Source organism: Equus caballus, chromosome 7 (assembly GCF_041296265.1).
Source record: "Equus caballus isolate H_3958 breed thoroughbred chromosome 7, TB-T2T, whole genome shotgun sequence".
NCBI lineage: Eukaryota > Metazoa > Chordata > Mammalia > Perissodactyla > Equidae > Equus > Equus caballus.
Window position 1 is genome coordinate 73061776 of NC_091690.1, and position 24331 is coordinate 73086106.

General features: G+C 38.6%; 1 protein-coding gene across 9 annotated transcripts in view; it reads left to right on the top strand.

Moving 5' to 3' along the window:
- The window catches only part of FCHSD2 (FCH and double SH3 domains 2), a 280728-nt gene that overhangs the window by 12486 nt on the left and 243911 nt on the right, over positions 1 to 24331 (top strand). For 6 of the 9 annotated variants that reach the window (XM_070274437.1, XM_070274441.1, XM_023645793.2 and 3 more), the window contains exon 2: positions 1611 to 1708. In XM_070274437.1, coding sequence (XP_070130538.1) covers positions 1611 to 1708 — 98 coding nt within the window. Of the gene's footprint in view, positions 1 to 165; positions 1516 to 1610; positions 1709 to 24331 lie in introns of those variants that run through there. The other 3 variants (XM_070274436.1, XM_070274439.1, XM_070274438.1) reach the window with 2 other exon arrangements.

Here is a 24331-nt window from a genome sequence, read left to right on the forward strand (position 1 = left end):
GCAGGCGCGAGTGTGAGGTACCCTTCCGACGGAGGGGCGGCCGCGGCTCGTGTGCTCCACCGCACTGGAGACCCCCAGACGTTTCACAAGAGTTTCGGGCGTGCAAGTGTGTGTGTGCGCGCGCGCATGGCAGTGCTGCTCGCTGCAAAGTGCATTCTCGGGGCTGCACCGAGGGGAGGCGGGGGAGCCCCTGCAGCTTTGCAGAGCCTTGTGCTCGTGTGATTGTTTAGTCTGCTCCAGATTTGAGCCCTCCAGCTACTTGTTCACCCTCACCCATTTGCAAATTTGTCGGGAATTTGTTTCAAGCCTAACCGTATGGTTTGGCCTGCTTTTCCCACGGGGCGGCCGAAAAGAAGTTGGGATAGTCACCGCCCTTCACCCCAGGGGAAAACAAGAAATTAAGCATTGACCGGACCTGCCTTTCTCCCTCCACTCCTGCCCCGCCCCTCCGGCTTGGGGGCTAGGGAGCGGTGGTACTGCCGCCCCAGGAGAGCGAGAACCCGGCAGTGCGTGGCGTGTGCACCGCGATCTGGGCTTGCGGTGGGAGTGACGGGTGCTCTGGCCTTGTCAGCAGCTGCCCTGCTGCGCCCTTCGAGAACTGTTTCACTGCCCGCTTCCCCAGCTTTCCCAGGGGCTGAGGCTGCGTCCTTGTCTTTTTAATCCTGCAGATGGTGACTGAGTGTCTACTCCGGGCGCTGGGTGCAGGACGCTGTTCTGTCCTCCCCTCGTGGGCAGGCATTTACTGAATGCCTAAGTCACTCCTGTTTCCTCTCTTTTCTTTCTTAATCCGGTTCTCCAGCTAAGTGTGTCTTTTTTTCTTTCGCCCAAGTACCTCCCACCCGTCTGGGAAGCCCGGCTCCGGCGGCGGGGATTCCAGGCCCCTCTGGAACCTGGAACCTTGGGGTCCGGGCCTGGCGGGCGAGGCACTGGCCAGCTTGCATTTGCTGTTCTAGCTGTTTGAAGCGGAGCCGCCACGGGGACCGGCTCGCTGGGGTGGCTTAAAGACACCGCATATGCTGGAAGGTCACTTTTGCTTTCTCCTTTGTGAGAAAGAGATTGTGATTTGATGCGCTGTCAGCGAGTCGAGGGCATCATCCTGAGACAGTGTGCTTTCTCGCAGCCGTTATGGAATAATTTATGTAGTCGATTCATGCATATAATTTCGTGATTGTGTAAATTTCGGTCATTAGATATTAGGCATTCTTATGCTCCCTTCTGCCATCTACACGCTGCTCACCTCTCCTGGTGTTAATGTCTTTGAGTCTTTTTTGGGGAAGAGATAGAAGACAGACTTTTAAAACTAAGAACACCTAGATGTGTATTGAGCTTGTGTGTAAAATGGAATGACTAGCAGTTTATTTTGCACCTCTTTAATCTGTAATTTTTATACTCCTGTGCTTTCATTTAGCCTCTGTTTCAGATTATTTGGCTAGATGTTTCATTAAGTATCTTCGGTAAACAAAACTCGGTGGCTAATAATGAAGTCGTGGTCTTCAGGGGAGAGGGGAGCCAGAGGTATACATTCTGACAAGTTTAAGTATTTTCCTTAAGTAAAATTTTTTGTTGTTAGAGTTGCAGTAAGGCCTTCATAAATATATGGTGTATTTTAGGTGAAAGTTACACAAGAACTGAAAAACATTCAAGTTGAGCAGATGACAAAACTTCAAGCCAAACATCAGGCAGAATGTGATTTGCTTGAAGATATGAGGTAAGGCTATAGTAAGTAGTTTGGGAACTTCTGTATGTCTGTTTCGAAGAACCCTTGAGTTAACAAGCTCCGGGAACTGGTGATGGAATTTCCTTTTTGATTTCCTGCTTTAAGGCAGTTCTGAGCTTTGACTCAGCTAGAAATTATAACTGGAACTAACACAGTACAAACTTTTTTCCCTTTAGTGGCGGAACCTATAATGTACATATACTATTATGAAAAGACAAGGGCCTTTATCAAACTATAATCCTTGAAGTAGAAATTCTTATTTAAATAATCTTTCCACTGAATCGTAACAGTAAATGACCTTAAGGATTTCACACAGATTTCTAAACTGACGCCTGTGGTTAATGGTTAATATCTGGTGGTGAGCCAGTCAACCTTAGATGATTATATACTAGCACTGTTTTTTTGAATGTGACAAATATAACTTTGTCTTTAAACGTTACGTTTAGTGGGAAAAGTGTTTATCATATTTTATCTTTAGCATTAAAGTTACCTGTATTCATAATCAAGATAACTTTGAATTTAATAGGTAAAATATTTTGCTTGCATTGTGAAAATCACTATCTTCATAGAGGGAAGCATGACTCATTTTATTGAAAGAAACACCACTTATTTTATTGAACAGTCCTGTAACAAACTGACAGTTCAACAAACATGTTTTTGTAAAGGATAGAAGATGATTTGCATGTTGAAACAGAGTGGCTGCAAGTCTTACTTATCTCCCTTTAGTAATACATTTTTCAAATTGGAATTAGGTCTGTGAGCCTCATCAGTTGCCTCTTTTTTCCTGTGGTGTACAACCTCATGTAGGTTTTATGAAAAATATTAACTATATGTTATTATAATAAAATTATATGTGTTTGGATAGCTGAATTGTTTGTAGCCCAAAGATTTTAATTTAAAGAGTTCCTTTCCCGCCCCCCCCCATTTAATTTAGGTACTACTTATGACTATTTCTACCGTATACCTATCTTTTTAGGGTTTCTAACCAGGCATATAAATCTAGTCTCACCCAAACTTGGATATACCAAGATCATTGTTTTCTTACTGAAAAGTACTCTAATTCTGTATTTGTTTCTTTTTGTTTTTCTTGTGGCCACAGGGAAATTTTTAGTCTTAATTCCTGTGCAAGATACCCAAAACTCTTCGTATGGTTAAAAATTTAGTTTTAAATGTTTATTAAGTGAATTAAGGTGTTTTAGTAGAAATCTCTAGCTGAAGAAAGTATAATAAATTTTCAGAAGCAGTTTAAGAAGCCAAAATTAGTGTGTAAGCGAAGACCCTCTGTGGGGAATGGGTGATCAGTGGTCATTAAGTCCTGTTGATTATATCTTCTAAAAACTTCTTGTTTGCTTTCTTTTCTCTTTTTCCCCTATTGCCTGTACCTTGGTGCAAGGGCTTATGGTCAAGTATATGGACATTCAAGGCAAATAATCATGAGTTTGTGTCCAGGCTCTGTCACCTCCTAGCTGTGCTGACTTCTGGAAAATGACTTAACCTTTCTAAACTTAAGTTTTCTCTTTTGTAAAATGAGGCAGTCGTGGCTTTTGTTCATAAAGGTTGTGTGGATCAAATGACAGTGCATGCAAGATGTGGCACACAATCACTGCTAAGTTGATATAGGTTGTTGCTCCTGCTACTGTTGTTTAGTTGTTTGTATTATTGCTGACACCATCGCATTTCACTTGCAGTATTGCAGTGATATCATAATTATTGCAGTATTCCACCTCCCAGTCTCTCCTTTTAACTCTGTCTTCTACGTTGTCACCAGTTAGCTTTCTAAAAACATTATTGTATATCAGATTCTCTGTGGCCTTCTGGGTAAAGACCAAACACCTTGTCATAGCATATACAGCCTTCTGCAACCTAGCTGCAAGCTTCCTTTGCTGGCTTAATTACTACCATTTCATGCCCATGCATCCTTCCTCTTTCTTCCCCCTGCCCTGGCCACTCAGGACTTCTGGTTAGCTAATCGTGCTCTCTACATCTTGCCTTTGTTTGTGCTCTTGTCTACCTCTTGGTACCCTTCCTCTTACCTTTTCACCTGACAAATTCTGGTTACCACTAAGTTGGCGAGTTTGTTGTTCTCTGTGATCTCGGAGAATTTTGAATTTGCACATGCTTCTGGCTTCCCCCCTCATGTGAATTCCTTGAAATCAGTGGCTAAGTCTTATTCATTTTTGTGTCTTTGTACCCTTTGTTTAGGCTAGCAGAATTGTTAAATTAATGTGATTGGTTATATTTCCATGCACCTTATTTGTTTTTAGCTGACATATTTTATAAGCTCTGTTTGGAGGGGGCTGTAGTGTGTCTTTAGATCAGGGGTGTGTTGAGCTTGTGTTACGTACTTTGATTCATAGGCTCATTTTAAAATGTACTGTGCCATTTGATGTAGAGTATGTCTTTATTTATACGTTATACATAAATGCAGAGATTGTTGGGGCTCCAAGGATTAATGGGTTTTTTACTGTTAAAGGAGTCAATGGGTTCTTCTTTTATATTAAATTAATGTAATGAATCCCTTCTATATAGGTGTGAACAGAGTGTTATATTACCTCCTAAAACCTGAGTTTATAGGTTTCTGATTTGCTTTTTTTTTTTAAATGATAATATTGAATTGGAAGTTGAAAATTGCCTACTCTTGGTATTCATGATAACTTTAGTTCCTTGAGGAGGGAGGTGGTTTGGCTTTTCTGGTCTGTCCTAGCAGTGGAATGACCTTTTGAAAATTCATTAGAAATCTCTGAACTTGGCTTTTCATAGATACTGTGTTGCAAAGGATCTTGCCTGCTTTTCCCTTTTTGAGGCTCCCACCATTCTCTTCTCCAAAACCCCACAAATATCACTCTTTCTCACCAATGGCTCCCCCCAACCAGTGTTACGCTCAGTTTAAGTTAGTATGAATTCACTCAAAAAAGTGCAAATAGCTTTTTATTTTTAATATAAAGAAATTACTAGTAGGTGGAGGAAAGTTTTTGTGACTTTAAAAAAAGTAAAACCAAAACAAAACAAAACACCACGATGCAGTAAGCTGTAAATAGAAGAATTTTATGCTGGGTCATAGCTAGTTCCCCTCCCCCCTTCTCATCTTCTGGAATTTTGAAGGGAGGAGACCAATTATGATGCAGCTTTTTTCCTTTGCTCTCCTCCCCTTCTTCAGTTCATTTGTTCCAGGGATGCATTTGGAAGCTGGTGTGTTGGAAATAAAGTATGAGAAGGAAAGATAACTCATTTGTTCTTAATCAAGGACACTCCATGCCTTGGGGAGATTTTCTACTTAAGCATTTCCTGTTGACTTTTGCTGTCAGCAGTAGACAAGCATACTTTACTTTCTTTTTAGTTTATTATTATTATTTTTTTCCTCCCTTTTTTTTTTTTTCTTCTGAGGAAGGTTAGCCCTTGGCTAACATCTATGCCAGTCTTCCTCCCTCCACTTTATACATGGGTTGCCGTCACAGCAGGGCTCATAAGTGGTGTAGGTCTGTGCCTGGGATTCGAACCTGCGAACCAGGGCCGCTGAAGCAGAGTGTGCTGAACTTAAGCCCTAGGCCATGGGGCCAATCCCTCTCTTTGCTTTCTAAGACCACTTATAAGTAGGTTTCTATACAACATCCTATGTATCGTTTATTAGTGTTGTATATTTAGTATTGTTTATTCTAATGATGTGCGAAGTAGAGTCAGTAAAGAAAGTTCTTTGCAGGGACCCAGAATATAAAGAACTACCTTCTTAGCAGACATTTTTAGGAGGTCATTATATAATATGGAAAAAATCATAGAATTTTAGAGTCAGATCGATACTATCACATTTGTGGATTTTTAACATTTTCTTTTCTGTGGATTGCTGTTCATGTCTCTTTTTTGGGGCTGAGGAAGATTGGCCCTCACTAACATCTGTGCCAGTCTTCCTCTATTTTTTTTTTTTGTGAGGAAGATTTGCCCTGACCTAACATCCGTTGCCAATCCTCCTCTTTTTTTTTTTGCTTCAGGAAGATCAGCCCTGAGCTAACATCTGTGCCAGTCTTCCTCTATTTCGTATGTGGGATGCCTTCACAGATGGCTGATGAGTGGAGTAGGTCTGCGCCCGGGATCTGAACCTGTGGACCTGGGCTGTGGAAGCAGAGCGCATGGAATTTTAACCACTTGGCCATAGGGCCTGCCCCCTCTTCCTCTATTTTGTATATGGATGGTGCCACATGATGGCTTGATGAGCAGTGTGTATGTCTGCACCCAGGAGACGAACTTGTGAACCCCAGGGTGCTGAAGTGGAGCCCACAAACTTAACCTCTACACCACCTGGCAGTCCCACATTTGTTGATATTGTAGATGAAGATTGGAAACTGAGGCACAATGAGATGAAGCGAATTATACTGGGGAGAACTCTAAGCTGTTTCTCCTAATTTCTAGACTAGTCTACTTTCCCTTGTATCTGTATTTCCTAAGCTTTTAATCAAGGAACTCATCATGGGTCTCATTTTTTGGAAACATTTTGCCTCTCAAAAAGTACATTTTAACTGGTAATTTGTTTTCTTATTTTTTACTTTTTGTACATCGAGCTGTCAGTCCGCTTTGAATAAGTAGTTTAAAACTACTAATGTGAGTCCAGCCAAAGGCACAGGTACCTAAAACTTGCCCTCTGAGAAGGCTGAGTGTGTGGTTTCTTACAGATGTTCTGAAAAATTGAAACTGGCTCAAGAAGCACCTGTCCTTCCTTTGTAGACACCTGGAGGTCTGGCGACCTCAAGTGAGGAATTGCTGTACTGTGTAAACCTACACAAACTGTAGGTTCGTGGGAGTCACTGCGGATTGGGTTCTGAAGTCTGTTTATGGGTGCTCTGAGACTTTTTTCATTGTCTCAGAGACTGTTATGTCTAGAAAGGAACCTTAGAGGTAGTTTGGTCCAGAGGGTTTTTTAAAAACAGGTTTATTGAGATGTAATTCACGTACCACACAATTAACCCATTTAAAGTTTTTAGTATATTCATAGGGTTGTACAACCATCACCACAGTTCAACTTTAGAACATTTTTGTCTCCCCGAAAGAAACTCTATTAGTAGTCACTTCCCATCACCTTCTCCAGCCTGAAGCAATTACTTTCTCTCTCTACAGAAATGGAATCTATGTAAATAGAATCATACAATATGTGGTCTTTTGTGACTGACTTTTACTTAGCAGAATGTTTGCAGGTTTCGTCCATGTTATAGCATCAATACTTCATTCCTTTTTATTGCCGAATAATATTCCCTTGTATGGGTATACCCCATTTTATTAATCCATTCATCAGTTGATGGACGTTTTGGCTATTGTGAATAATGCTCCTTTGAACATTCGTGTACAAATTTTTGTGTGGACATATATTTTCATTTATCTTGGGTATATATTTAGTAATGGAATTGCTGGGTCATTGGTAACTCTGTGTTTAACTTTTTGAGGAACTTTTTTCCAAAGTGGCCACGCCATTTTATATTCCCACTAGCAATAATGTATGAAGGTTCTGGTTTCTCCATGTCCTTGCCAACGCTTGTTATTTCTGTCTCCTTCATTATAGCCATTCTAGGTGTGAAGTGGTAGCATATTGTGGCTTTGATTTGCATTTCTCTAATAGCTTATGATGTTGAGCATTTTTTCATGTGCTTATTGGCCATTTATATATCTTTTTTGGAGAAATGTCTATTCAGATCTTTTGCCTATTTTTTAATTGGGTTATTTGACTTTCTTATTGAATTGTAAGAGCTCTTTATACATACACCTTATCAGCTATGTGATTTGCAGGTATATGCAGTATTTGCAATATTTTCCCCACTCTGTGGAAGAATCACCTGAGGTGATTTTTATGTGCACTAAATTTTGAGAACCACTGAAGTGGTGGAAAGAATAAAGACTTTGAAGGTAGAACAGAGATTGAAACCCAGCTCTGCCACTTATTAGCTGAGTGATCTTGGATAAATTACTAAGGTTCTCTGAACCTCATATTTCATGCATGTGAAACAAGGTTAATGCTTACCTTTTGATTTTCTGTAAAAGTTAAATGACATATGTGAAGTACTGAGCATGGGGGGTATTCGGTATAGGCAGCTACTATTATTAGTGGAAATTTTGGCTACAGCCTGGGAAGACTTTTGTCTTATTCAAGGTAACAAAGGAAGTTACTGTGTTTCATTAATTCTAAGAAGCACATTTTTTTAGATTCTTACATTTCTGAAATCCAGATACATCTTAGCATTGCTTTTGGCTGTGATGCAGTTGTCATTGTCTCTTTCTGTATAGAACTTGCCGAATAGGTGTCAGCAGGCTCGGAAGAAAATCCCAGAGATAATGGTTGGAACAAAGTTGTTGGATCACCCGGGCTTTTGATGGCACAGAGAATATTGTGTGGAGAAACATGGGTGTCAATGACTGATTTAAAAAAGTGATTCAGAACAGTTTGACTCTGAATGTGGCCAGTTTATGCACCAGTTTATTTCATTTATCTTGTAAAATTTAAAACTGTTTTTTTTTTAAAAAGATTTTATTTTTCCTTTTTCTCTCCCCAAAGCCCCCCGGTACATAGTTATGTACTTTTAGTTGTGGGTCCTTCTAGTTGTGGCATGTGGGACACTGCCTCAGCATGGCTTGATGAGCGGTGCCATGTCCGCGCCCAGGATTTGAACTGGCAAAACCCTGGGCTGCTGAAGCGGAGCATGCGAACTTAACCACTCAGCCATGGGGCCGGCCCCTATCTTGTAAAATTTATACATAAGAGAAATATATGCTAAAAATCTGACTAAGTTTAAGAGAACTCTTTTAATAAGTGCAAATAAAAATTGTGATGGGAGGCTGGCCCCGTGGCTGAGTGGTAAAGTTTGCATGCTCTGCTTTCACGGCCCAGGGTTCACAGGTTTGGATCCTCAGCATGAACCTACACACCGCTCATCAAGCCATGCTGTGGCAGCATCCCACATAGAAGAACTAGAATGACCTACAAGTGGGATATACAACTATGTACTGGAGCTTTAGGGAGAAAAAAAAAACGAGGAAGATTGGCAACAGATGTTAACCCAGGGCCAATCTTCCTCACCAAAAGGAATCTCTCCTATGTAATAAAAAAAATTTTTTTAAATTGTGACAGGGTATTGTATCAATTTAGTTGGAAGCATTTTTTTCTTAGTAGAACATAAAATAATGTATCTTGGGGCTGGCCCGGTGGCACAGTGGTTAAGTATGCATGTTCCGCTTGGGCAGCCCAGGGTTTCGCCACCAGGATTAGAATCCTGGGCGTGCACATGGCACCGCTTGGCAAGCCATGCTATGGTAGGTGTCCTACATATAAAGTGGAGGAAGATGGGCACGGATGTTAGCTCAGGCCCAGTCTTCCTCAGCAAAAAGAGGAGGATTGGCCACAGATGTTAGCTCAGGGCTAATCATCTTCTTCAAAAAATAGTAATGTATCTTGCCATCAGTGGTGTTTTGGATACGATGAAAACTGGAAGTAGCAGATCAGATACTGGACCCAGGTCTTTTTTCATTCATTCAGCAATCATTATTGCTTCTCAATCCAGTGTTCTTTCAAATGAAAACTTAAAAATGATGTAAATATTGAGAGGGAGAATTTTTTAAAACAGGGCTGCAAGGAAAAGATTAGGTAGGACCATACTTAACGTTTTGTTGATAGAAAGGCAAAAAAAGATTACTTGATTTTAAAATTAAAAGATAATGTGGCACTTAACTGACTAAATGAATTTAAATTTTAAATATATACTTCCACATTATGGTCAGTTATGGAGGGGGAGACTAAAAATAGGAGATACAACTAGGCAGAGGAGGAAATGGGGAATTATAATTCGAGATGATGCAACTTGTCACAGACCACTGCTTACTTGAATTGGAAGAGTCAAGATTTTAATAATGCCCCTTCTTATTGCTATTAATGGTTTATGAGTTCATAAACTTTTGTTCATAGATCTTTATCTGCTCCTAAAATGTGAGGATTTGGTTCTGGACAAGGTGGCCGTTGTAGCCCACTGCAGAAATAGTTTTACAATTTATAGACTTGAACGGAGGATACTTTCATGAACCAGATGGGATTGAACCACGGACTAATAATGAAGCTTATCCACCACTCAGCTTAAGAATAGAAGTGTTGAAGGGGCCGGCCTGGTGGCGCAGAGGTTAAGTTTGCACGTTCTGCTTTGGCGGCCCGGGGTTTGCCTGTTTGGATCCCTGGTGCGGACATGGCACCGCTTGTCAAGCCATGCTGTGGCAGGCGTTGCACTTATAAAGTAGAGGAAGATGGGCATGGATGTTAGCTCAGGGCCAGTCTTCCTCAGCAGAAAGAGGAGGATTGGCAACAGATGTTAGCTCAGGGCTAATCTTCCTCAAAAAAAAAAAAAAAAAGTATAGACGTGTTGAACAATTTTTGTGTGCACTTTCCCTTATTTGGTCTTTTTAGCCACACCCAGGTATGTAAGTCTGAGAGATGGTGAAGGTGATCTGTGATGGGTAACTGATATACTGGAATGAACACTGGCTTAGAGGCATACAACCTGGGTACCAGTCCTAGTTTTTAATCTCTTATTAACTGTGTGACTTTGGGCACAAGTCACTTAAACTTCTCTGAGCTTTTTGTTTTTCATCTAAAATGGTAATAATTATAATACTGTATGGGATTATTTTGATAAATAAAGTAATGCATATGGAAGCTGTCGTGTAGTGTGTGGGGCATAATAGATGCTCAGTAAATGCATGTGAACTATAATTTTGTTAAGTAATTGAGAACATCAGTTCAGAAATTATGGTCTGTGACTTACTCATTCACTAGAGAGTAACCTGTGGATTAAAAAAATGTAATGAGCCTCAAAGATAAACTGTTCAGGTAATACTTGAGTAAAGGATCTCCTTACCAGGATCAGCAGTCCTGGGTACTGTCCATCTCTCGTGTGTTGGTAATGATTCTCCTCATGATTGCTGGGTGGCTTCTGCACCTCCAGGGTGATACTCTCCTCCAACAACGTTAGGTGGAAGAAGAGGAGGGAAGGGCATTTTCTCCTTATGCAGATTTTGCCTCCCTTCCTTCCCTCCTCTTTTCCTTCTACTAGGAAAGACAGTTTCTCCCAGAACTTATCCCAGTAGACTTTCCCTTGTATCTCGTTGGCTGAGTTTGCTTCGTAAGCTCGTGCATGCCTAACTGCAGAGGAGGCTGGAATGTGACTCTCTTCTTGGAGAGGTGGTCTTTCCCAGCAAGAAATAAGGTATTGGTGGCAGTAATATGGCTTTTGCCACATTATTGTTTTGCCTTGTTTGCCACAGGGACCCATTTCTAATTTACTCCTACTGTATCCTATAAAAGTGTGAAAAACGTGTTGGAGTTAGATTGTGAAAGGTATGGCTGGAATACCAGTTGTCTCAAGCAGACTGGGAATAAGGGGCTCCTCGGAAACCATTTGTCTCTCTGCTCACAACTCCTTTTGAATTCGGTGAATTAAGTAAGGAGTGGGTTTTTATATTTGCCATAGGTATTGGGCCAATAGGCCAGTGGCCTCTAAGGATTCTCCTCCTAGGAATGTAGGAGTGGTTAAACGTCTTGTCACGTTTGGTATTCTGGTGGTCTAAGGGCGCTCCAGGCAGCTGTATTTTTGCGGAACTCCTGTTACTTCTCAGGTGAAAGCATTAATGAGTAGCAAAGTGGCTAAACTGAAAGCAGGGAAGGACAAAAAAGGGCTAGAATTACTCCCAGCTGAATAATTTGCCTCTTAATAATTGAGGATTGGCAATTTAGTCTTGAAAGTATGAAGCCTTTTACCTGAGGAGGGCTTTGATGGTGAATCGATGTTTTTCTTCGTAAATCCTTCAGATGTTCATTTGAATCCCACAGATGCCGTTCTGTTTTGTCAGTGTCAGTCTTCAGGAATGATCTGATGCATAAGCAGGAGTTTGTAAGTCTGGTTTGTGCTTTTGGCTCTTCAGTGACTAATTTGGGAACTAGGCAGAGAAACTTGTAACCCCCTCCTTTGTTCCATTGCTGTGAGTTTCCTGTCATGTGTTGGTCAGGACTGACTTAATAGAACCTTAGCTGATATTTTTGCTTCTTGTTATTGTGTCCTCGCAGTATTCCTTGGTGATGCTTTATTTTAACATTTCATTTGATCTCCTTTTTGGCGTTCGTGTATGAGTGTCTTGTCATCCAGATGTTTTCTGTTTTGTGAACTTTGAAATAAGCTCAATTCAGAAGGAAAATGTTATTTCTGGTGTTATAAAAAGTGTTACCATGTCTGTGGTCCCACAGGAAACAATTGAGGGCGTATACCCCTTGGTTATATTTTAGTGGTATTTGTTTTTCTCCCATTGGCGGCTGGAGAATGGGGACAAGAGGCAGAGACTTTTTATTGTATACTTTTTTCTGTATGTTTTAAATTTTGAACTATGTGAATATTACCTACTTTCAAAACTAAAATTAAATGATACAGTACTGGTAAACGTTTTATTGCATGTCTGTTAAACATAACAGATATTGTAAAAGTTTACATTAGCTGATGCTAAAATGTCATTTTTGGCTTTTAATTAGTTTTTAGTGAAGTGATTTTAATCATTAGTAGGCTTTACAGTTTACTTCTAATATGTATGAGTTTTAAGAATACTTGATTTACAGACTTCTCTTCATAAATGACTAGTCTCCAGCTGGTTGTAGTTCAGAGTTGGGGAAACAGGCTCTATGCACTACCGTGTTCCGTTCTTTCTTGTGGAATTGTTTTGTCTCCAAATGAGGAAACATATTGGGTGGTTAGATTTCTGCCCAGCTTCTCATTCTATTTTAGCTAACTTTATCCAAAGATTTTACATCAGTAATCATTTAAAATATTGTTTCTGTGGTGAAATGTATTTTGCATTATTAGCCAACTTTCTCCATGGGGGAATTGTTTTGTCTGTTTTACTGTAGAGGTGTGTCTGAGCTATATTGAGCTGATTGAATGTTTTTAGTGTTCCATTTTTCTTTTCTTGCATTTACCTATTTCTCTTTTTCAAGTGGTTGTTCTGGGTGTTACACCATGCATCTTTAATTTATCACTGTATACTTAGAGTTAATATTATACCACTCCATGTAAGATACTTATTACAATAGTCCAATTCTAGTTACTCCATCCCAGGCATTGTGCTGCTTACTTTATAAGCCTCATAATACAGTGTTAGTTTTGCTTTAAACACAGTTATCTTTTAAAGAGATTAAGAGAAGGAAAAAAATCTTTTATATTTACCAATTTTGACTCTCTTCTTCCTGAAACCAACATACAGGTTTGAGTTTCCATCTGGTATCGTTTCCTTTTGGGTTGAAGAACTTCCTTCAGCATACTATATCAGTTCTGCTGGTGACAGTTCTCTTAGCTTTTACTCATCTGAAAATGTCTTTATTTCACCTACATTTTTGAAAGACAATTTTTGCTGGATATAGAATTCTAGGTTGACAGTTGGTCACTCCATTGTGTTCTGGCCTTCATTGTTTCTGATGAGAAGTTGGCTATTATCTGATGAGAAGTTAGCTGTTTCTTATATACTGTTCTCTTCTATATAATGTGCTTTTTTCCCCTCTCTCTGATAGCTTTTTTTCCTCTTTATCTTTGGTGTTCCGCAGTGTGAATGTGATGTGACTAATGTGGTATATTTGTAATTATCTTGCTTGAGGTTCACTGAGCTTTTTGGATCCATAGGTGATGTTTTTCAATAAACCTGAGAAATTTGGGGCCATTATTTCTTCAAATATTTTTTTCTGTTCCATTCGCTTTCCTTTTTGGGCTCCAATTATACATATGTTAAACTGTTTGATATCTGTGTCCTTCAGATTGGATGATTTCTATTAATCTGTTTTCTGATTCATTGGTCTTTCTATAGTTTTCAATCTGCTTTTAAGCCCATCTAGTGAAGTTTTCATTTCTGATATTGTACCTTTAAGTGCTTGAACATATTTATAATAGCTATTTCAAAGCTCTTGCCTGATGTTTCCAACATTAGAGTCATCTCATGGTCTGTTTTGATTTACTGCTTTTTCCCCCTGACTATGGGTCACATTTTATTTGCACATCTAGTAATTTTTGATTATTTGGACATTGTGGATGACACATTATAGGAAGTCTCGATTGTGTTGTCTTTCTTTAAAAAGTGTTGAATTTTGGGGTTTCAACTGAAAGCCTGCATGCCTAGGGCGTACAGCAATGTCTCCACTCTGGCTGAGCTGAAATTCCAACGTCTCCCAGCAGTTTGCAGCTTCTGGTATCTGTCCAGCTTTTAGACCTGCAGCATTGACTCTCCTAGGCCGCATGGAATCTCACCCTGGCTTATGTGTAGCCCAGTACTCAGCTAAGGATGCTCAGGGAATCCCCATGCGTTTTCTAGGGCCGCCCCTTTGCAGTGTTGCCTCCTCTCCACTACCTTGTCCTGTAAATTCTCACCATCCCAGTAGTCCAGAACTCTGATCTCAGTTCACTGAGACCATCGTGCTTGGCTTAGGCTCCACTTCCTTGTGATGTGGTTGAGAGAGTGAGTGTTTCAGGTGGAAAGCTGGAGCGAACATGGTCCATGCCTCCTGTGCTGCCAGTTGTTTTATACCTAAAAATAGTAGAGTCATATATTTTGTCCAGTTTTATAGATGTTACTCCAGGTGGGCTAGTCTGGTACCAGTTACTTCATCATGGCTAGAAATGGAACTGCCTTTAAATACATAAGTAGGATTATGTGTTTATGTGTATTTAATATCTACCTAATCTTAATTAATTCTCTGCTTTTGGGTATATGAGTTTGGATATTCTATGTATAAATGTACGTGTGCCGTAGCACAGGCATTTTTTAACAGCTTTGTTAAGATATAATTCATATACCATGTAATTCACTCATTTAAACTGTTATAATTCAGTGGCTTTTAGTGTATTCACAGAGTTGTGAATCCATCCCCACAATCGATTTTAGAACATTTTCATTACCACAAAAAGAAACCCTGCCTTTCTTAGCCATCACTCTTCCCCTTTTGCCCCATTTGCTCGGCCCTAGGTAACCACTAATCTGCTTTCTATAGATTTACTTGTTCTGGACATTCATATAAATGGACTTATACAATATGTAGTCTGTGGTGACTGGCTTCTTTGACTTGACATAATGTTTTCACGGTTCACCAATGTTGTAGCATTTATTAGTACTTCATTCCGTTTTTTTTTTTTTTTTAAAGATTTTGTTTTTCATTTTTCTCCCAAAGCCCCCTGGTGCATAGTTGTGTATTTTCAGTTGTGGGTCCTTCTAGTTGTGGCATGTGGGATGCTGCCTCAGCAAGGTCCGATGAGCGGTGCCATGTCCGTGCCCATGATTTGAACTGGCGAAACCCTGGGCTGCCAAAACGGAGCATGTGAACTTAACCACTGGGCCATGGGCTGGCCCCACTTCACTCCTTTTTATTGCCAAAAAATATTCTGTTATTTGGATATACCACATTTTATTAATCCATTCATCAGTTGATGGACATTTGGGTTGTTTCACTTTTGGCTATTATGAGTAACAGTTCTATGAACATTTGTGTACAAATTTTTTCATTTATATGTATTTTAATTTCTCTTGGGTATATGCCTAGGAGTGGAATTGCTGGGTAGTATGTTAACTCTGTGTTTAACTATTTGAGAAATTACCAGTCTGTTTTCCAAAGGGATTGCACCATTTTACTTTCCTATCAGTAATGTGTGAGGGTTCTGATTTCTCTACATCCTTGTCAACACTTGTTGAACATTAATTATATCTCAAAGCCTCCCAGCAACTATGCATTCTATTATTATTATTATTATTACTATTTTCATTTTATAGATGAGGAGACTGAGGCTCAGAGTGGTTAAGTGACTTGCCCAAGATCAGAGAACTAAGAAATGGAAGAACTGGATTTGAACCTGGGTGTATATGCCTGACTTTAAAATTTAAGTTCTTTCTCTCATTGAAAACTGTCTCTAAAGGTGTATGATATAGCTTTTGAAATCAAGTGAAATTTTCATAGTATTTCCAAGCAGTGAGAGAACCTATGTTAGATAGATATTTTCTCAGCCTTTGTTAGATCTTGGCAGGAATCCATTGAACATAGCACCACTTTTTCCCTGGTTTTGATAGCTGTACTCAGTTTTCTTGAGAGTAGAAGACAGATGTCTTTCACTCAGGATTATTTTAAATAATTGGAGGCACAGCATTTTCAGTACCCACCATGTCCAGACGTTGTGGATGGAGTATAGCATCTTCTTTTAAGAACTGCTACTTAGAGTAGTTACCATAGAAGAGGTGTAGGATTCAGTGCCTTGCAGCCCTTTCAGTCTGGCTGATAAGTAGAGGAGTGGAAGAAGATCCATCGTCTGGAGTTTCATGTTTTTTCGGATCCAGGATTGTTGAAGGATTGTGTGGGACACTGGACTTGTAGGGATCTCTTAGCTTTTCTGATAATTAGGTTATATTTTGAAATATTTCCATAGTTGAAAAATGCCTTGTCTGTCTTTTTTTGTTATAGGTTAAGACCAGGCAGTTTTGTGGTGACTGAGTGAAGGATACAAAGTTTCTGAATAGAGCTAAAGTCTTGCTATGCAGCAGTGTTTTCTCTGGCCACCTAATTATGTTTATTTTTAACTTTTTGGCAGTGTACCTAAAGTAAAATATACTCCACAAATAGCTTAGAATCAGCTTATATTGGGTGGTAGAAATGTGTATAATCTTATGATACTTTATATTTGTTAGTAAGCTCACTTTAATAAAAAAATTCTTCTTTATGTGTTTGAAACCAGTACTTTACAAAAGTTATTGAAATGCTTCTTACCTAGAAAATAAATTGCTCTTAGCTAATTACTTACATTTTGTTTAGCTGTATGCATGAGGAGACATATTTTTCTGAGGAGACATAATAATCCTGAATTTACTTTCAGGAAGATAACCAGATTTTCAAAATTCCATTAGTTTTTAAAAAAAACAAATATAGAAGAATAATAATAACAAATTGTAAAACTTTGTTAAAGTTTTTTAAATGGCTTTGACAGTGGTCTATTTTGTTAATGTGGTATCTTTGGTCATTGATCTAGGGCTAGTCTTGATATTTTAGTACAAATGTTTATGTCTTCAAACTTCCTAAGTGTTATATGTCAGTATCATTGTAAGGAAGGAGAAAGCAAGGAAAAAGACCTCAGTGTTTAATTTTACGTGAGCAACTCTGCCAGGCAGAAGGCTCTGAAAGATTTATGATGTATCTTTTAAATGTACAATGTAATTCAAGGATAAAGAATAAGATATATCCTGCACTAACGACGTTTAAAGACAAATAATGTAGTAAAAAATTATGTTATTTGCATCTTATAGAAATAGCAAAGATTTTCATTTGATTAAAATGTTTAATATGTGTTCTCTGCCATGATCTCAAAGGAATGTGTGTTCCACTTTAATAAAAGATTATCTGACTAGTGAATGTCTCCCACTCTTTTCTTGGCAAAGAAAACTTGACATCGTAAATTGGGTCTTAAATATGATATATCATAAATGAAAACATTTAAAGTCCTGATGTTCAAAGGTGAACTTGATTATGGATCTCCTGACAAGATGATTTTGCCAACTTGATTAATATTGATAAGTCTTAATGGAAAGTAATTTTTTTACTTGAAAATGCAGGGGTTCTTTTTGTTTTTGTTTTTGAGGAAGATTAGCCCTGAGCTAGCATCTGCCACCAATCGTCCTCTTTTTGCTGAGGAAGACAGGCTCTGAGCTAACGTCTTCCTCTACTTTATATGTGGGACACCTACCACAGCATGGCATGCCAAGCATTGCCATGTCCGCACCTGGGATCCGAACTGGCAAACCCCGGGCTGCCGAAGCGGAGCGTGCGCATTTAACCACTGCGACACTGGGCCGGCCCCCTGAAAATGCAGTTTTAGTTGGAGAGTTTTAACCTTCCCTTCCTCAGGTCTTTTTGTGTGTGTGTGTGTGTGCCATGATATCAACACTTTTGAAAAATGAGAGGACATAATAATCTTCCATCATCATGGAATTTTTACTAAATTGACCTAAATATTACTTAAAGGATGTTATGATAAAAATCATTGGAGGATTTCTTGTGACTCTCTTCATCTTGGGGCCCATTCACGACAAACCTGGACTTCAAGTTTCTTTGCGATAAAATTATCTCTTTTCAGGTAACTCAGTCTGACGACATTATTTCTTTTTATTTAGAGAGCATCCAGAGCTGAAAGGCAAAGATGTTTAAAGATACCCCATTCAAATAAATCAGTTGGTCAATACATGTAACTAGAGAAAAAGCAGCTCTATTTAGACTGCATTTGATCAGTCCGAGAGGAGATGCCCCCCAACCTCTGTGATGCTGGGAAGTGGGAGTGAGAGGGAAAGATGGTTATGTGATGAGGAAGATCATGGAGCTTTTTCCAGTTCCTGAATATTGCATCACAGTGTGATGACATTGTCTTTGAAGTACTTTGAATTCCCAGAATTAAACATAGCTTATTCAAATGTAGGTCCCAACAATGCATTGTAAAAGTGAGAGTTGCCTGTGCACTTCACAACATTGGAGATGCTTGGGCCTTTCTCTTAAGATTCAGAGTTGGTAGATTCGGGGAGAGGCCTAGGCATATGTGTTTTTTAAAGCATAGCAGGTGATTCTCATTTGTAAGTAAAGGTGAGAACTGCTGTTTAGGAGTTACCAAGGTTGTTTAATATGCATTTCGGATCCTCTTCCTGACCTTAGGCATTCCAGGAAATATTGCCTTGGTTAAGAGATACTGCAGGAGAGGTGAATTTCCAAGATGTAGAAAATTATCAATTGGATAACCAATCTTGAATAACTGAGAGTGGATTCTTTGTTGGTTGAAAATGTTGGTGAAATAATCGGTAGTTTTTAAAGTTTATTTTGCTTTTTTTTTAAAGATTGGCACCTGAGCTAACAACTGTTGCCAGTCTTTTTTTTTTTCCTCCCCAAATTCCCCCAGTACATAGTTGTACATTTTAGTTGTGGGTCCTTCTAGTTGTGGCACGTGAGATGCCGCCTCAGCGTGGCCTGATGAGCGGCGCCATGTCGGCGCCCAGGATCCGAACCAGCGAAACCCTGAGCCGCCGCAGCGGAGCACGTGAACGTAACCACTAAGCCACAGGGCCGGCCCCTATTTTGCTTTTAACATAGCCCTGTTGGATGAATAAGATGGTGGTGGTTTGGCTTGTTATTAGTTTTTTTCTCCCTTCTTTTATGTGTATATAATTTTTAAAAACTATATATATAAATGTATAAATTGATTTGTTTGTTTTTGGTGGGACAAGGAAGGATGAGCGGTTTTATAATTATAATTCTCCGATTCTCAGAGTGTGTTCCTTGGATCCGTAGTTTCAGTACCAATTGGGAACTTGTTAGAAGTGCAGTTTCTCTGGCTTTATCCTAAACCTACTGAATCATAAACTCTGGGTGTGGGACCCAGCAATCTGTGATTTAACAAGCCCTTTTAAGTGATTCTCATGTATGTTAAACTTTGAAGACCATTGTTAGAAATTACAATAACTATTGTTTACAGTGGTATATTATTATTTACTTACCCAGTACTTAACTAATCCATTGTTCAACATTTGCTTCCAAAATTTTATTTTAGATATGGTTCAATGAGTGTTTTTATACATACACACACATACACAGACACACACAAACAGTGTCTAAGGATATAGATATTTTTTGGCCCTTAACAATTATTAACACTTTGTTAAGACTTTATTGTTTTAAGCTTTACAGATTGCTTTTCTGTTTATAAAATGCTTAATCATCTCAGCAGTTCGAGAGGTAGGTAATATTACTCACTTCATATAGGTGAGGAAACCTAAGCCCAGAGAGATTCACTAATTTGTCCAAGATCACAATTTTTAATTTTTTAAATATTTTATTGCAGTTACATGTTTAGAATGCTGCCATCTGGAAAGCCTTTTCTGTACCCGCCCTTCTCTTATTGCTTTTTAGATGTCTTTCCAAAACTCTGTGTAATGGACTATCTAGCTAAGTGGGGTGTAATAGAACAGTGCTTGAAATATGAGATGGGGGAGAAAATTGCGTTTACTGGAACTCCTTTCTGGGATAAATATGTGAGAAATAAGCAGAATTGACTGATCTTCTTGGTGTATGTATGTATGTGTATGTCTGTGTGTGTGTGTGAGAGAGAGAGAGAGATCAATTGATCAATCCCAAGGGATATACATAATTGCCTTTTAAGAAGATTGAGTAAAATTAAGTCTAGGACTAAGTTTTACTTAGTAGGATATGCAAGTTTGGCACCAGAGCTAAATTGCTGGGAAAGAGGAGAGAGCTGAGCTCTGCGACTAGTGGCAAAATACTATGTACTATTGATAGATAACCTGTATACTGAAAGTGAAAGCACTTGAGTGGGAAGGACATGATACTGATTTCCTCTGAGAAGAGAAGAGGGGAGAATAATAGAGCTGGTACTTTGTGTGTCTGTGCAGTTATGTTTCTCTGAAATACATGTGAAGCAAGAAGGATGCAAACCATTAACATTTGTGATAACTACATGGATGTTTGTTTGTATTTTCAGTTGTACTGTGATGTTTAAAAAAATATTCATAGAGGGACCAGCCTGGTGGCATAGTGGTTAAGTTCGTGCGCTCTGCTTTGGCGGCCCTGGGTTTGTGGGTTCAGATTCCGGGCACAGACCTACACACTACTAATCAAGCCACACTGTGGAGGTGTCCCACATACAAAATAGAGGAAGATTGGCACAGATGTTAGTTCAGTGACAATCTTCCTCGAGCAGAAAGAGGAAGATTGGCAACAGATATTGGCTCAGAGCCAATCCACCTCACCCCCCCCCCCCAAAAAGAAAAATTGTTTATAGAAAATTAAAATCACCCTATCATCCTGATATCCAGAGATGGTCACTGTTAAGTTTATGTTGCTTCCTTTTATATTTTTAAAAGTAGTATCTGGAGATACCAGATGAGTAAGCTTCATTCTCATTTTCATTTTTGCTTTATCAGCTTTACGTAACATTTGTAAAGCAAATATTTACCAAAGGGAACTTCTCAGACTTAAATCAGGTGTGTATTCAAATATAAAGAGTTTTAATTTTAGAGAAATATTACAAAGCACCTTTAAGAATACAGATTTTTCAATGAATAGTAATACAGATGTGAACTAGGCTGTAACAAGTTCAGAGTTCTGTATATCCAGGGGTAGATTTTGAATTTTCCACAATATGTATTTATAAATAAATGTGTTTAGTAACCTGCAGGATGTGATTCTTCTCCCATTTCTGTCAAAATGTTAAGTTCCTTTGCAGTATTATGATTGGAATTGTAGTATTCTGGCCACCACTTTTTTTTTAAATTGAGGTTGTCATAGTTTATAACATTGTGAAATTTCAGTTGTACATTATTATTTGTCAGTCACCCTATAAATGTGCCCCTTCACCCCTTGTGCCCACCCACCAACCCCCTTCCCCTCTGGTAACCATTAAACTTTTCTATTTGTCTGTGTGTTAGTTTATCTTCCACATGTGAGTGAAATCATGTGGTGTTTGTCTTTCTCTGTCTGACTTATTTTGCTTAACATAATACCCTCAAGGTCCATCCATGTTGTTGCAAATAGAACGATTTTGTCTTTTTTATGGCCGAGTAGTATTCCATCATATATATACTGCATCTTCTTTATCCATTCATCAGTCAGTGGGCACTTGGGTTGCTTCCACTTCTTGGCTGTTGTGAATAATGCTGCAGTCAACATAGGGATGCATAAGTCTCTTTGAATTGTTGATTTTGAGTTCTTTGGATAAATACCCAGTAGTGGCATAGCTGGGTTGTATGGTATTTTTATTTTTCATTTTTTGAGAAGTCTCCATTTTGTTTTCCACAGTGGCTGCGCCAGTTTGCATTCCCACCAGCAGTGTATGGGGGTTCCCTTTTCTCCACGTCCTCTCCAACATTTGTTGTTTTTTTGTCTTGGTGATAATAGCCATTCCAGTGGATGTAAGGTGATATCTTAGTGTAGTTTTGAGTTGCATTTCCCGATGATTAGTGATGTTGAACATCTTTTCACGTGCCTGTTGCCTGGCCACCCTTTTATAGTGCTGTGGAGGTTCTGTAACTTCTGAGAGCTGTTTCTGTTGTTGTGCTTTAAGGGATTCTTCAGTAAGGAGAATACTGACCTAAGAGCCTGACTGGAGGAAACTCTTGCTTCATTTTGTTTTTGATGTCCTTCCCCTCCACTCCTACTAGGTCCCTAAGGGAAATTTCAGAATTGTGTAAAATTCTTTTTTTCTGGCCTCAGTTATGTTTTCTGTGAACCAAAGGTGTTGTCTACATGATTTGTAAAGTTCATGTCAGTTCTCTGATTTTATGATTCTGAGTGAGTCTCGAAATCCTTGAATGCAAATATTTGCTTTTACAGAGTCCCGTGAAGACTGAGTCCCTGCTTCTACGAGCTGACTTTACAGGTCCCTGCTCTACCAGATACCTTGTCAGATTTATTAGAATCCAGAAATAGTGTTTTTCTTTCATTCAGACTTAATAGATTTAAAAATTATTGATAATTCTTCGATAGTCCCTTTATTCAACAAATATTTTTTTCATCTAATTGTATGTATGATTGTGTAAAAATTGCAAATAATTAGAATAATTTCAATTTATTATCACAATTATGTAAGACACCTATTGTGAATTTTTGTACCACATATTTGTAGCCTAACAATAAACACTTATTAGTTCTTTACATTTCCCAAAATGCTTTTATATCCATTTTTTTCACTTAGTCTTTAAAACAACCTAGTAAGATAGGTATAATTTTATAGGTGTAAAATTGGGGCTCACAGAGATGAAGATACTTACCCAAAGCCAGGATTAGAAACATTCAGGTCTTCTGATTTCTGACCTGTTCTTTTTCCACTTCCCTAGCGTATCTTTCTTTTGGAGGTCTTGCCTAGGAAAGCGAGGTCGGCAAATAAAGAGCCTGCTAGTTTCTGGGGCATCTTATATGCAGGGGTACTGTAGAGAGTGGAAGGGAAGGCAACAGAGCAAGGGGAGAGTGAGTGTAAAATTGATTATTATCTGTTTTATTGTCCTTATTCTTTATTTTTGGCTTCATTTTCATCACCAATTTTTATAATATATTTTTTCTCATGGAAAAAGTCTTAGATAAATTGGTTCTAAGTTCTTTTCCCAGTTCTTTCCTACACCTAACCAGAGCTACTTATTGGCAATTTTGTGTGTGTCTTTTAATTGCTCTGATCTGTACTTTTCTCATTTATGGAATGGAAATAACCTTTTCTGGTTACTTCACAGGGTTGTTGTGAAGGGCGGATGGGATAAGATTGGAAAGAACTTTGAAAAACTTGAAGTGCTTTACTAACGGTGATTATTGTTGTTTCTACATGACAGTCTCTGTGGTTCAGTCCATTGCTAGGCTGCTTCTAAATAAATGTATTCTATTGAAATGAAATGAAACTGTATTGTATAATTTGAAATTTCACCATTTAGTACTGTAGCTCTCCTGCTTTACGTTAGTAAGTTTGTACTGTCTTTTCTGATTAGGCAAAGTAGAATAAAATGGTAATACCTTGTGTGTTATTTAATTATACCAGGTGTAAAGTGTGCCTGGTATTTCTCACTATTGCCAACTGGCCGGCCAAGTGAGCTGGGCTGGAATTATGCTGTTGGCTACTAGTGCCTGTGTTACCCCCTGCATTTAAGATGAGTTCTGTGCACAGTGGGGAAGTGTGACCACCAGGTCCTTGGGAGCTGGTTAAAGGGTTTAATAACAAAAAAGATTTCTTTACATTTTTGTCTTAGTATTTGCGTTGGTAGTATTTACTGGGACCCTAGACATCTTGTTTCAGATATTGCAAAAGTAAAGGATACAAAAGTGCTTTTTAAAAATTTAAAGGCTTTTATAATCCTCTGGAGAAGGAAGTGCTTGATTCTTGGTATTCTTAGAGGAATAGTATATCAAGTTAATATGGCTTCTTATAATTAGATTTTATGAATAGCAGAAATAAATTTGCATACATTTAAAATGACCTGGAGAATGTTGATGTTAACAAGCCCCTTTTCCTTTTTTAGCATTTCTTAACTTTTTTCTTGAAAGGTGTCTTTTTCTTCTTTTGGGTTTAATCTGTATTTTGTGTTACCTATATTTTATCTGTAGGTTTTATATAGACTTGTTTCAATTTAATTGAGCATCTATGTGCCATTCATAAAACTTAATGCTTGAGGATGTAAATATGTGCAAGAGAGATAGACAGAAATGCGGATATTTTCAGTGCAATGTAGTTAGCAGTAAGACACATATGTGCTTTGGGAGTGCAGAAGATCCATACTTGGTCCAGCATAGGGATTTAGGCCATGATTTATGGAAGAGATGATTCCTAAACTAAGTCTAATCAAATCTCGTAAAAATGGAAGCAGGTAGTTTGCAGAAACAATAAACCAAAATTTTTTTATGTCAGTCTTTTACAGCTTCGGAAGTAGTGGTGCTTAAAAGGATAGTAGTTGTTATTTCTTTATTTATTTTTATTTTTTCCCAATCTTATTCAGGTATAATTTATAACAGTAAAATTTATCCATTTTAAAGTATATATAGTTTGAAATGTTTTAGTAATTGTATGT